Source organism: Penaeus chinensis, unplaced genomic scaffold, assembly GCF_019202785.1.
Source record: "Penaeus chinensis breed Huanghai No. 1 unplaced genomic scaffold, ASM1920278v2 CTG_6288, whole genome shotgun sequence".
NCBI lineage: Eukaryota > Metazoa > Arthropoda > Malacostraca > Decapoda > Penaeidae > Penaeus > Penaeus chinensis.
Genome location: NW_025918454.1, coordinates 95,480 through 111,926, shown reverse-complemented (window position 1 = coordinate 111,926; position 16,447 = coordinate 95,480). Strand labels below are relative to the sequence as shown.

The 16,447-nt window shown below is 28.7% G+C and overlaps 1 protein-coding gene across 1 annotated transcript; it reads left to right on the top strand.

Annotated features, from left to right (window-relative positions):
* Nucleotides 1–3,583: 3,583 nt before the first annotated feature.
* LOC125024831 (DNA ligase 1-like) lies at nucleotides 3,584–15,740 on the top strand. The gene is made up of 19 exons (XM_047612595.1): nucleotides 3,584–3,662; nucleotides 4,157–4,324; nucleotides 5,537–5,638; nucleotides 7,627–7,719; nucleotides 8,263–8,363; nucleotides 12,199–12,278; nucleotides 12,381–12,553; nucleotides 12,685–12,905; nucleotides 13,016–13,144; nucleotides 13,261–13,400; nucleotides 13,596–13,797; nucleotides 13,918–14,124; nucleotides 14,239–14,455; nucleotides 14,554–14,660; nucleotides 14,808–14,936; nucleotides 15,022–15,110; nucleotides 15,244–15,352; nucleotides 15,457–15,549; nucleotides 15,690–15,740. The coding sequence occupies exons 1-19, from the start codon at nucleotides 3,584–3,586 to the stop codon at nucleotides 15,738–15,740; spliced, it is 2,490 nt and encodes an 829-aa protein (XP_047468551.1).
* Nucleotides 15,741–16,447: the final 707 nt, after the last annotated feature.

Below are 16,447 nucleotides of genomic sequence, written 5' to 3'. Positions count from 1 at the left end.
ATACATTCACAATACCTACTAAATATAGGATACTCATTAGCGAGTCACTATTGGCCAAAGCTGGATTCTTCTTTATTCACAATTGTATAAAATGCTTTTTTTGTGATTTAATGATTGAACTAAACAGACTCAAAACAACAGATGATATTATAAAGATTCATAAGGAAAGAAGCCCCGAATGTCTATTTGCGCAAAGTTTATATTCCTTTGAAAATATTGATGAGTTTTGTAAACTGCCTAAAAAAAAAAGACGTAAGGCTTTTCTCTCGACTCAAACATTACGTTATGAGAAATATCGATTTGATACATATATCGATTGGCCGATCGATTGGATATCTCCTAGAGAATTAGCTGCTGATGGATTTTATTATCTAAGAAAAAAAGACCATGTTCATTGTATCTATTGTAACATAAAAATAGGAGACTTTCAAAAAGGCGATATAATAAGAGATGAACATCGACGTATCGCCAAATATTGTCCTTTTATTGAGAAGTGTGAGGCGGATGAGGATGATGATGAGGAATGGTTAGAAAACATTCCTGATATAATTAATTGTATTGCCGATAAACTGAAAGATAGAGATTTATATAAACATCAAATGAGTAAATCACATATAGATGGTCCCATGAAACATACTGGTCTCTTGAAACATTATATTTCTTATAAAACAGATCTCATGACAGAAGAAATGAGACTAGCAAGCTTTAATGATCGTAACTGGCCTGAAGAAGTTCATCAAAAACCACAAGCTCTAGCCGAAGCTGGCTTTTATTATAGAGGTTTGAGTGACCATGTTTACTGTTTTCACTGTAATGGTCATATTCGCAATTGGGAGAAAGAGGATATACCTTGGAATGAACATGCTAAATGGTATCCAGATTGTAACTATCTCATTTTAGAGAAAGGAAAAGAATTTGTTGACAACATTCAAGATCAATTATCATCAGAAATTAAACTATATGAATCATTTGATATTATGGATGTAATGATGAAATTAGATATTGTCAAATGTGTAATATCCATGGGCTATTCTAGAGATGATGTTAAAAATACTCTTAAGAAACATATTGATAAGACTGGCTGGCCATATTTAAGAGTAGAATCATTTATTAATGATATTAATAAAGTAAATATAATCATTCCTGAAGATAACAATGCAGAAAGTGTGTATCCTCCTGGTTTAAATGTACATATTCCTGGTTCACATCCTAGAGTCCCTGACGTCACAGGAATTTATCCAAGTGCCACATATATGGCAGATGAAATAGATTTAGGAACTATACCCAATGCCGAGAATATGGAAAACCAAACATCTCAAGAAACATTACCCAATGCCGAGAATATGGAAAACCAAACATCTCAAGAAACATTACCCAATGCCGAGAATATGGAAAACCAAACATCTCAAGAAACATTACCCAATGCCGAGAATATGGAAAACCAAACATCTCAAGAAACATTACCCAATGCCGAGAATATGGAAAACCAATCATCTCAAGAAACCTTACCCAATGCCGAGAATGTGGAAAACCAAACATTTCAAGAAACATTACCCGATGCCGAGAATATGGAAAACCAAACATTTCAAGAAACATTACCCAATGCCGAGAATATGGAAAACCAATCATCTCAAGAAACCTTACCCAATGCCGAGAATGTGGAAAACCAAACATTTCAAGAAACATTACCCGATGCCGAGAATGTGGAAAACCAAACATCTCAAGAAACTTTACCCGATGCCGAGAATATGGAAACCCAAACATCTCAAGAAACTTTACCCAATGCCGAGAATATGGAAACCCAAACATCTCAAGAAACTTTACCCAATGCCGAGAATATGGAAACCCAAACATCTCAAGAAACTTTACCCAATGCCGAGAATATGGAAACCCAAACATCTCAAGAAACTTTACCCGAAACAGAAAATACCGATATTGAAATTTATAGTTGCAAAGTATGTATGCAAAATAACGCATGTGTATTATATATGCCATGTAGACATATCGCTGCTTGTATATGTTGTAGTCTTCAGTTAAAAAATTGTCCTGTTTGTCGAGCAAATATTGAATTTATAACGAAAGCTATCATGTCTTGAATCAAATATATGGAAAATGTATAAATAATAGTTGTATATATGTAGTGTATCTTAGATATAATAATTTTAGAAATGTATATATGTATTAATCATCATAATATTGTAAATATATAAGATTGTTTATTAAAATATATGACAAATATATGACATTTTATATATCCTGTGAGAAAAACAAAATAATACTTATTGTTGAGGGTATTTAAACATATATTGCTATGTAACAACAAACAAGTCAACCACTACCAGTATATTTTATCTTTTTATATATCCTGTGAGAGAAAAACACAAAAACAAAAATGTGACTTTTCCACATCCTGTGAGAAAACGAAATAATACTTGCTGTCGGGGGTATTTGAAAATAAATTGCTATATAACAGAAACAAGTCAACCTCTACCAGTATAAACTGTCATATTATAGATCATGTGAGAGAATATTGTGTGAGAAAAGTAACATTATATATATATATATATATATATATATATACTCTGATCCTGTGAGAGACTTGATGTTGAGAGTATATGGAAATATATTGATACATGACGACAGAAACAAGTCAACCGCTACCAACAATATAAATTGACTGCATAGGTCATAGTATTCATAATGCTTACAGACAAAGAGAAAGAGATAATATATAATCATTTTTGTCATGAACAAAACAGAGTGAATACATTCGATATATTCAAAGATGAAAAACATGTAGATAATGGCCTGAATACATTCGATATATTCAAAGATGAAAAACATGTAGATAATGGCCAGCCCGCCATCCACCCTATACTATTGGCCAAAGCTGGATTCTTCCATATTAAGGATTATATAATGTGTTTTTCTTGTAATTTAACATTTGATCTAAAAAATATCAGAACACCAGATGATATTATAAAAATTCATAAGGAGAAAAAACCCAAATGTATGTTTGCCCAAAATTTATATTCCTTTGAAAATATTGACCAATATTATCAACCACCTACAATATGCAAGACTTATTATCCATTAAGACCCGATTTGACATATCCATATATGCATGAGGAGGTACGATTAGAGACATTTATCGATTGGCCAATTGATTGGATATCTCCTACAGAATTAGCTGCTAATGGATTTCTTTATACAAAAAGAAGGGACCTTGTTGAATGTGTCTTTTGCCAAAAAAAAATATGCAGTCTTAAAAAAGGTGATATAGTAAGAGAAGTACATCGACATATATCCCCTGATTGTCCTTTTGTTACTGGGAAAACAACATTAAATATTCCTAATAGAAGGTGTAACATTTTTTATAAACTGCCAGGGAAAAAGACACACATTATTCCAAAAAAGAATGAATCAAAAATTGATAACCTCTTAGAACACTGTATTTCTTTTGATAAAAATTTCACGAAAAAAAAAGAGAGACTAGCAAGCTTCCATAATTGGCCTGACAATGTTAAGCAAGAACCAGAAGCACTTGCCGAAGCTGGATTTTATTATAAAGGTCTCTATGACCATGTTCACTGCTTTCACTGTAGTGGTGTTATTCACAATTGGGAGAAAAAAGATATACCGTGGCATGAACATGCTAAATGGTATCCAAATTGTAACTATCTCCTTATAAAGAAAGGACATTCATTTGTTGAATACGTTCGAGAACAAATGAAATTAGAAAATGAACTAATTCGATCAAAAAATGAAGACATGGAACCAATGGATAAATTGATGGAATTGGATATTGTTAAATGTGTAATAATGTTAGGATATCATATAAATGATGTTAAACATACTCTTGATATTCATATTAATGAGACCGGCTGGCCATATTTAAGCATAGAACCATTTCTTTATGACATAATGAAATATAATAATATCACATATAATGTTAATCCATCATCCATCATGAAACGTCTATTAAATGAGACGAAAGATCCATATATGCTGTCGATTCGATCTATAATCGAATCTCATCTATCCAGAAGCGAGTTTCCATCTCCATCTGTAAATGATACGGGAAAATGTTTGTATCCTCCTGGATTATTATCTTTAAGCAACTTGTATGAAATAAGTGAAACCCCTACATTTCCAGTATTTAATATATCAGATACGATTGTGCCTCTTACACCTGAAAAAGAGAATACTGAGATTCATATATCTCAAGCAACTTTACCCAATGCAGAAAACATGGAAACCCCTGCATCTCTAGAAGCTGTTCCCGAAGCAAATAATGCCGAGAATTATCACATATGTAAAAAGTGTAAGATTAGTCGTGTATGTATATTGTATCTTCCATGTCACCATATGGTTACTTGTGAAGAATGTGCTCTTGTCATGATGAATTGTTTCATTTGTCAAAAAGAAATCAAGTATATAACGAAGCCTATTGTGTGTTGAATCAAGTATATGTTTATATTAACCATTATAATATAGTGAAATATATATATATTACAAAGTATATGTTTATATCAACCATTACAATATAGTGAAATATATATATATATATACATATATATAATACAAAGTATGTGATTATATTAACCATTATAATATAGTGAAATATATATATATATATATATATATATATATATATATATATATATATATATATATATATATATATATATATTGTATTATAAAAATAAGACTATTCCTAAAGACCGGAATAAAAAAATATTATCTGATAATGGGGATATAATATATACTGCTTTATTATTGCGCTTGACGACAGATACAAGTCAACCTCTACCATATATTTGATCGCAATAGATCATGATATTTATGATGTTTACAAATAAGGATAAAGAGTTAATCCTTAATCATTTTTGTCATGAACAAAACAGAGTGAATACATTTAATATATATACTACGAATAGATTATCCATCAACCATATATTATTGGCCAAAGCTGGATTTTTCAATATAAATGATCATATAAAGTGCTTTACTTGTGATTTAATAATTGATCCTAATATTATCGGAACATCAGATGATATTATAAAGATTCATAAAGAGAAAAGCCCAGAATGTCTGTTTGCGCAAAGTTTATTTTCCTTTGAAAATATTGACAAGTTTTATAAACCGCCTCAAATACACAAGTCTTTTCCCGAGGGTTTATCATTGAACCATGAGCATTATCGAATAGAGACATTTATCGAATGGCCGATCGATTGGATCTCACCTAGAGATTTAGCTGCTGATGGATTTTTTTCTTTGAGAAAAGAAGACCATGTTATGTGTATTTATTGTAAAACGATAATGAACGGCTCTGAAAAAGATGATATATTAAAAGAAGAACATCGACATCAATCCCCTAGTTGTCCTTTTGTTACTGGGGAAATAACATCAAATATTTCAAATGTAAAGAAGACCATTTTCGATATGTTGTTAGATCGAAAGATGTATATATCTCAAGAGAGGAAAAATTCATATATAAAAGGCCTCTTGAGACATACTACTTCTTTTGGAAAAGGTTTCATGGCAGAAAAAAAGAGACTAGCAAGTTTTGATAACTGGCCTGAATGTATTCATCAAAAACCACAAGCTCTTGCCGAAGCTGGCTTTTATTATAGAGGTTTGAGTGACCATGTTAACTGCTTTCATTGTAATGGTATTATTCGCAATTGGGAGGAAGAGGATATACCTTGGAATGAACATGCTAAATGGTATCCAGATTGTAACTATCTCCTTTTAAAGAAAGGAGTAGAATTTGTTGACAACATTCAAGATCAAATTTCATTAGAAATTAAACTATATGAATCATTTGATATTATGGATATAATGATGAAATTGGATATTGTCAAATGTGTAATATATATGGGCTATTCTAGAGATGATGTTAAAAATACTCTTAAGAAACACATTGATGAGACTGGCTGGCCATACTTAAGGTTAGAACCATTTATTGACGATATAAAAATTCTAAATACAAATACTCCTAAACCACTATCCATCATTAAACGTCTATTAAAAAAGACGAATGATGCATATATTCTATCGTATCAATCTAGAATCGAATCGCTTTTATCCAAAAGCGAGTCTCCATCTCCATCTGTGAACAACATGGGAGAAAGTTTGTATCCTCCTGGTTTATCATTTATTGTACCCCAAATGCATATTGCTAAGCTTCCTCCACTTATTGTACCTGACCTGGAAACTTTACCCGAAGAAGAGAATATGGATATCCTTGCATCTCTAGAAACTTTACCCAATGCAGAAAATATGGAAATCCTTGCATCTCTAGAAACTTTACCCAATGCAGAAAATATGGAAATCCTTGCATCTCTAGAAACTTTACCCAATGCAGAAAATATGGAAACTTTATCATCTCAAGAAACTTTACCCAATGCAGAAGAGAATATGGAAACTTTATCATCTCAAGAAACTTTACCCCAAATAAAAAATGCCACCGAGATATGTAAAAGGTGTAAGATTAATAGTATATGTATAATAAATGTCCCATGTAGACATATGGTTGCTTGTGATCATTGTATTTTTGCCTTAGGTAAATGTCCCATTTGTCAAGAACATATCCAATATATATCCAAAGTTATCATTGTTTGAATCATATATATATATATATATATATATATATATATATATATATATATATATATACATACCTAAAGACTGAAACTATTATATAAAATTTATGATAAAAACATATGATACTTTATATATCCTGTGAGTAAACGATTTCTGATAAACGTATAATAAAATATTATTTGATGCTGAGCAGTATATGATAATATACTACTATTATATATATATATATATATATATATATATATATATATCAATGAAAATAGTTATGCTTGACGACAGAAACAAGTCACCCTCTATCATATACATTTGACTGCATATTTATGATGAATAATAATAATAGAGATAAAGAGTTAATCCTTATTCAGAACAGAGAGAATACATTCAAAGAATGTATCACAAAAGGATATTACAGATTACCCATCAACTATAGACTACTGGCTAAAGCTGGATTCTATTATATTAACAATCATATAAAGTGTTTTTTTTGTGATTTAACAATTGATTTGAAAACTATCAAAACATCAGATGATATTATAAAGATTCATAAGGAGAGAAGCCCCGAATGTCTGTTTGCGCAAAGTCTACATTCCTTTGAAAATATTGAAAAGTTTTTTAAGCCGCCTCAGATAAATAAGGCATTTGGCCGGGGTTACGGTTTAGAATGGGAGCAGTTTCGATTAGAAACATTTATCGGTAGGCATATCGATTGGATATCTCCTATAGATTTAGCTGCTGATGGATTTTATTATGAAGGAGACCATATTGAATGTATCTTTTGTGAAATAAAAATAAAAGACCTTGAAAAAGGCGATATAATAAGAAAAATACATCAACGTGTATCCCCTAGTTGTCCTCTTATTAATGAGGAAGCATTTAGTAATGTTCCTATCGTAAAGAAGAACATTTTCAAAAAACTATTACATCGAGATATATATGAAATACCAGAGACGGAAGATACCACAGGTGATATCATAAGACACATGTATTTACATTATGAGTTGAGATTTATTACAACAGAAAAGAGACTAGCGAGCTTCAATAACTGGCCTAAATGCTTTGACCAAAAACCACAACCACAAACTCTTGCCGAAGCTGGATTCTATTATGAAGGTTTGGGTGACCGCGTTCGTTGCTTTTCCTGTTTGGGTGTTATTGGTAACTGGGAGAAAAAGGATATACCGTGGCATGAACATGCTAAATGGTATCCAAATTGTACCCATCTCCTTTTAAAGAAAGGAAAAAAATTTGTTAACAATATTCAAGATCAATATGATCCTACATTATATAAATCATATGATGATCATATGGATATAATGATGAAATTAGATATTGTCAAATGTATATTATTCATGGGATATTCTATAAATGATGTTAAAAGTACTCTTAAAAAACATATTGATGAGACCGGCTGGCCATATTTAAGGTTAGAACCATTTATTTGTGATATTAAAAAGATAAATCCAAATATTCCTGATCCACCATCCATCATTAGACGTCTATTAAATGAAACAAAAGATGCATATATTCTGTCGATTCGATCTATAATCGAGTCCCCATCATCATCTGTGAACAATATGGGAGAAAGCTTATATCCTCCTGGTTTATCAGTTTTAAGCAATTTGTGTGAAACAAGTGAAACCCCTACATCTTCAGTACCTGTATCTGGAATAGACAAACCATATATAATCGTACCTCCTTCAACTCTGATAAAAGTTATACCCGAACCACATGTTGATGAGTTTCCTCCACTTGTTGTACCTGACCTGGATATTATTGAGTATTTTCCACCTGAAACAGAACAAGAAACTCTACCCAATATAGAGAATATGGAAATCCTTGCATCTCAAGAAACTCTACCCAATATAGAGAATATGGAAATCCTTGCATCTCAAGAAACTCTACCCAATATAGAGAACATGGAAATCCTTGCATCTCAAGAAACTCTACCCAATATAGAGAATATGGAAATCCTTGCATCTCAAGAAACTCTACCCAGAGCAAATAATCTAGAAAGTTTACTTGAACAAATTCAGAAAGATCATATATGTAAAATATGTATGGTTAATAATATATGTATAATGTATCTTCCGTGTAAACATATGGTTGCCTGTGAATATTGTACTTATAAGTTGAAGTATTGTCCCATTTGTCGACAAGATATATATTATATAATTAATCCTATCACATCTTGATTTATATATATTAACTAATATATATATATATATATATATATATATATATATATATATAAAATGTGTATGAGTTATAATATATATATATATATATATATATATATATATATATATATTATATCTTCTTCCGTGTAGACATATGGTTGCTTGTAAATATTGTACTATTCACTTGAAAAAATGTCCCATATATAATTGAAATTGTATATGAATAAACAAGTATATATATATATATATATATATATATATATATATATATATATTTGTTTTATATATATACAACATTCATCAAGATAAATAAAATATTTGTATATTATGATATAATTGTTTTTATATACTTTACCAGAGTTGGAATATAAAAGAAGAAACAAATATATTTGAACATAACACTCGTATATAAACAATGAGAGAATATGGAAATATATATTATTCATCAATGGGGGGATTATTGAATGCACTAACAGAAGCTGGATATCCAATATCGAGAAACGATTTGTCTGAAAGAAATATTGAATCCTCATACGGAAACGATGGAGTAGTATTAACACATGCATCCGAAGAGGCTCTTTGTTTAACACTATACTGTGCATTAGGATTATTATTAGAAAAGGGTATAAATGTAAAATTGAGTAAATCTAAAGCTGATTACCTGTTAAACTTCCCTGCTGTTAAAATTGAAATTAGACCCAACCGTGAAAACAATACTATTGTAAGGGGAAGAGTGTATAAAAATGACAATATTACTGTCAGAGATATGAACGTCAATGATATCCATAATGGTGGAAAAGAATATTCATATCAAAATAAAACACAATACAATAATGCATTGAAATCAATCATCATCGAAAGTCAAGGACGAGGATTAAAGGCCCGCGATATACTTTCCACTACATTATATATAGACTCGTATGATAGAAACCGGCTACCGGATATTATCGCAGATATTGCTAATTATCCTCTAAAGTTCTTTAGAGCAATAATATTAAGAGGGAAACGACTTTGAAATCTTATTTTTTTTAAACTAATATTAAAAGAGGAACACGACCTTATTCCTTAATTTAAAATGTCAAACACTATATTCGATACCAATTATAAAATCTTATTCTTTGGTAAAGATGTGACTCAAGATATACAAATGATAAAAAATAAAATATCTCTCATCATTACTTGTATCCATAATCAAGGTAATGATAATTTGTTATTCTTAAAGAATAATAAAACATACTCTGTAAGCAATGTTATGAAATTAACATCATATACTAAAGGTGATGAAAATTGCTTTACAGATGATTTATTACATGAAAATGCAATCAGCATATTAACATTTGCTATTTTAAATAAAGGCTGGAATAAAGCTACTATAAGAACTATAGAAAATGAAATGATTAAGAAATGTTTTCATCTGCACTATATTACCAAAGAAGAATATAAATACCTAAATAAAAAATACAAGAAGAAGAATAAGGAGATCTCTAGTGATACAATTACATATATATTAGATTTTTTGTGGAATAAATGTTGTTTTAATAAGTTATATAGCGATAGACATTTGAAAAAGAAAAAAACACTCCTCAGATTAATACAAAAATGTAAGTTATCATTATCCTTGGATATTTTGATTAAACATGATTTATCATTTTTTAGTTTACCGATTGCAGCCGGTATTGTAGTTTATGAATATCTTACACAAAATAATACAAATTTACAATTAGTAAAGGATGCGGCAAGACTATTAATATCCAAAGAAAAATATCTTCAATATTCCAAGGCGACAGATAATCCTATTTTGATTGATGCAAAAAATAAAAATATGAGTCTTAGTTTTACTAACAAGAAAAATGAAACAAACTGTGCATTGTTATTATGTAAATCCATGTCTATAGATTATTGTCCTGAAAAGGATACGAAAAGTAAAATATTTAATCTCAAACGACTCTTCAGTATCATTGACATTGACAATAACAAATTTAGGAATTGTCTAGGTACCGTATATGATAATATAGATGTAAGCGATTTACTTCCTAATATTACGCATGGAAGTAAATCGCTAGACTGGTATTCAAAACTTGATAAAAATATGGATGCTAAAATGATTATTCCCGACAAGAATGACGAACACGTCTATATGAACGGAATCATTAAGAATGATAATATATCTACTAATATAAATCGAAATACAATTCAAGAACACATATATGACGATATTGATGAACATGTTTATATTGATATGAATAGGAAGATAAATAATAATAATTATATGTTACTATCAGCCAATGAACAGAAGGTATCTGAAAAAAAGGATTATTATAAAACAAAGGATACCGAACAATACAAGGACCCGAGACAAATAGCCCCTAACACGACTTACGATGTACCCAAAAGTATTTATCGTATACCAAACCCTATATATTATCATTCTAACACTTTACCCAGAAAAAGTAAAATTTGCCAGATGGAATCGATAACATGTACACCTTCAATAACATCACATGGTTCTCACTATGATATACCTAAAATACCAACAAGTATCTATGACTGTAAAAGATTTATGATTCAATGTCCCATGTGTCAAAAATATAACATACCATCGTGTATTATCAAATGTAATGAATGTCAGATAAAATTAGAAAATTCTCATTAAATACCAACGATATATAATCATTAAATACCAACAATATATATATATATATATATATATATATATATAAAAATGAAATATAAATTGTATACTATCCATGGGCATATAATAAATATAATGAGTATATTATAGAGTATTTATATTCATATCTTATTCATCATCTAAAACATAATCCAAATCCATATATAATTTAATATATTCATATACATATAAAAATATATCAAAGGACCGTTACAATTCACCTACTCTATAGATTTATTATTGAAACTAGTATTGAAACTAAACAAGTATCTATATAGAAATATAGTATTGAAACTAAATAAGTATCTATATAGAAATATAGTATTGAAACTAAATAAGTATCTATATAGAAATATAGTATTGAAACTAAATAAGTATCTATATAGAAATATAGTATAGAAACTAAATAAGTATCTATATAGAAATATAGTATATAAACTAAATAAGTGTCTATACAGTATTGAAACTAAATAAGTGTCTATACAGTATTGAAACTAAATAAGTATCTATAAAGTATTGAAACTAAATAAGTATCTATAAAGTATTGAAACTAAATAAGTGACTATATAGAAATATAGTATTGAAACTAAATAAATATCTATATAAAAGTTAATATTTTGATTTCATTATTTGTATAAAATATAAAACATGAAACGAAACAATGATTGTATTGAAAAGGAAAAGGAGACCGAAAGATATCCAGATAATGATAATAAACCACCTGCCCAAAAATACTCCAAGCTGGAACTTGGGCTAGATTATGATCCTTCTAAGGACAATTATCATCCCATTAACGATGCCTTCTGGAAGCAGGGTGAAGAGTAAGAATCCTTTGTATAATGTTAATTATTTAATATTACCGTAAATGAACACACTTTTATTGGTTATATTTAAGAGGTTTAATTACATATTTACAATTTCAGGACACCTTATATGGCTCTAGTCAACACTATGAAATTGATTGAAAAAACAAACGGTCGTTTGAAGATTATTGAGACATTGGCAAATTTCTTCAGATCTGTTATTGTCTTGTCTCCAGATGATTTATTATGTTGTGTCTACCTATGTCTCAATAAAATAGCACCTGCCTTTGAAGGTATGTTGAAGTTTGTAATATATAAAAAAATAATAAAATATTTGATCTATTCATTGATAGAATATATATATATATATATATATATATATATATATATATATATATCCAACAAGTATATTCTTTTTTCTTAGGCACCGAGCTGGGTATAGGAGAAAATATTCTTATGCGAGCAATTGCCCAAGCTTCAAGACATAGTATTGAGAAGATTAAACAAGATAGAAAACAGAAAGGTGATCTCGGTATTGTTGCTGAACAATGCCATTCGACTGAAAGAATCACAAATATGCCAAATTTGACAGTAAAAGATCTCTTTGACCAGCTGAAAGAAATTGCATCTCTAGCTGGCAATGATGTAGGTTATATAAATTTATATATTTTAAACTAAATATAACATCATTTATATACATACATATATATATATATATAATATTGAAGCAAGATATATTCTATATCCTCATACAGGCTCACGGTAAAAAGATTGACAAGATAAAGGATATATATATTGCCTGTCGAGCTTCCGAATCCCGTTATCTTGTCCGATCTCTCAATGGAAAACTTCGCATTGGTTTGGCCGAGAAGTCGGTTCTGCAGGTGGGTTTATGGTTTAATCAAAGTCAACATTACCAAATATTGTATATTATATTATTTATAAAGTCTTAGACATTAATATTATAACCTTTTTTATAATATTAAATATTTTTTTTCAGGCCATAGCCCAAGCTAACTACCTTACACCTCCAGGTCAAAAATATCCACCGAATATTATTAATGCGGGCAAAACAATAGGTTCAAAACAGTTAAAAAAACAATTTGAAAAGTACGGTACAATACTAAGCACGATCTACAAGTAAGAATTGTGATCAATGTTTAATTATATAAAAAAAAATGTTAGCACTTTTAAAAGTGTCATTGGTTGTTATATGGTACAGTATTTTAATATATAATATTTTTCAAGTTACTATATATTAAATATCCATATTTAATATATATATATATATATATATATATATATATATATATATATATTATATCTTATTTTCAGTGAATTCCCTTCATATGATAAGATCATACCAATCCTTTTAACCGAAGGGATTGAGGAACTCCCCAAATACTGCTCCCTTACCCCTGGAATTCCATTGAAATCGATGTTAGCTCATCCTACTACTGGAATTTCTGAAGTCTTGAAGCGTTTTGAGAATGTCAAGTTTACTTGTGAATTCAAGTATGATGGGGAGAGAGCACAGGTATATATATGTTTACTTCTAATAAATTAGAGTTTGTTTTATATAACCACCTTTTTTAAATTAAATTTATATCTATTCGTTTATATTATATATGTATATATATATATATATATATTACAGATCCATTTAAAGGATGATGGTACAATCAATATATATAGTAGGAATCAAGAAAATAACACAACCAAATATCCCGATGTTATTTCCATCTTGAGAAATGTATTGGGAAAAGATGTTAAATCATGTATCATTGACGCGGAGGTTGTGGCTTGGGATAAAGAAAACCAGCAAATCTTACCCTTCCAAGTCCTAAGTACCAGAAAGAGAAAGGTAATATATACATTTAACTTTACAATTATATATACATATATAGAAATCCCATAAAATATTACAAATATAAAACTCGAATATAATCTAAAAAAAATATGTTTTTTTACTTATCAGGGTGTTAATGAAAAGGATCTCAAAGTACACATATGTATATTTCCCTTTGATTTGCTTTATCTGAATGGCGAATCACTGGTCAAGAAGTCATTCGAGATACGTCGTACTCTATTACGAAATAATTTTAAAGAGAAAGAAGGGAGATTTATCTTTGCAAAGAATATGGACTCCACTAATACAGAAGATATTGAAGAATTTATGGAGGAATCCCTTAAAGGTGAATCTACTTTATTCCATTCGCATGGGAAAACATGATATTATAAATCAACATATTATCAAAATCACTATTGCTAATATATAAATGTGAATTTTCAGAAAAATGTGAGGGTCTCATGATCAAATCTCTGGATGTGAATGCTATTTACGATATAGGAAAACGATCACACAAATGGTTAAAATTGAAGAAGGACTACCTTAATAGAGTATGTCTCATGTTTTTTTTTTCATATATATATAAACTTGTTAGTTCTTGTATATTACATCGATTGTCATTTAATCATGTATATATATATATATATATATATATATATATATATATATATATATAAATTAACTGGTAACAATTCCAGATGGGGGATACAATTGATGTTGTGGTCATTGGAGGCTATTTAGGCCAAGGCAAGCGCACTGGGCAATATGGAAAGTTTCTTGTAGCTTGCTATGATGAAACTAAAGACAAATTCCAGTCTTTGTGCAAGGTATGTTGTTTTTTCTTAATATCCTCAATATTGATATACAAATGAGTATGAAATTCATATTTGAAATATCAATTTTACATTTCAGATTGGTACGGGTTTTACAGAACAAAATTTACAAGAATGTTCTACCCTTTTCCAACAATACATTGTAGAAAAACCAATGACTAATTATAGGTTTGTATTTAGGTTATTATATAGACCGTATCATTTATATTTTTTAATGAATAATTTTTACTGTGGTATGAATTGAACAAGTATATATTTCTTTTAAAAAATTGATATGAATATATTCTTCATTATATTCTAGTTATGAAAATGGTACTGGTCCTGATCACTGGTTTAAGCCTGTGAAAGTTTGGGAGATTAAGTGTGCAGATCTTTCCCTTTCACCTATATACAAAGCTGCAGTAGGACTGGTATGTTTTAACGAATATTAAAATTATTTAATAGAGATATTGTTATATTTTAGAAAAAAAACAAATATTATTTCTAATGGTGATATTTAATTTTATACTTATAGGTTGATCCAGAAAAGGGCATTTCTTTGAGATTTCCAAGATTTGTAAGAATTCGTGATGATAAAAATCCTAAAGAAATCACAAATGCAGTACAGGTAAAGAAAAATGAAAACATAGCCAAAAATATAATATATATATATATATATATATATATATATATATATATATATAAATTATTATTGCAATATAACCATAAATATTATTCTTTCAATTTTAATATTTCTCTTTTTTTCAGATTGCAGACCTCTACAATAACCAATACCAGATGAAAAATAATAAGAAATAAAAATAGATAATATAATATTAATGGAATATCCAGTATATGACTGGAATATCCAATATATGAATATATATGACTCTATGGTCCTAAGGGTTCATATTATGAAAAGTAAATAGATATTATAAAGATTTGAGAAACGTATTTTTAATATAATTGACATGAATATAATAAAGATATAAAAACATATATTTAATATAAATGACACGAATATAATAAAAGATTTAAAATCATATATTTAATATAAATGACACTAAAATATTTAAAAACATATATTTAATATAAATGACACGAATATAATAAAAGATTTAAAATCATATATTTAATATAAATGACACGAATATAATAAAGATTTAAAAACATATATTTGTAATGTAAATGAAATGAATATAATAAAGATTTAATAAATATGCTTGTAATATAAATTACATGAACATAATAAAGATTTAAGAAATATATTTGTAATGTAGGTTGGGGATGAATTCACTGATATTGTAAATATAGAAACTAATCATTTGTATGATTAATATAAATATTATTATATTTCCATATAACTATAATAGATATAGATATAGATATATATATATTATATGACAAGCAAATCAAAGACAAGTTCTATAGCAATGAGGGGGTGAACCTTTTTCATTATCTGTCGATCAGTATATATCGGTTATTGAATAACTGTATAATTACCAAGAGGTAAAGATATAAAATTC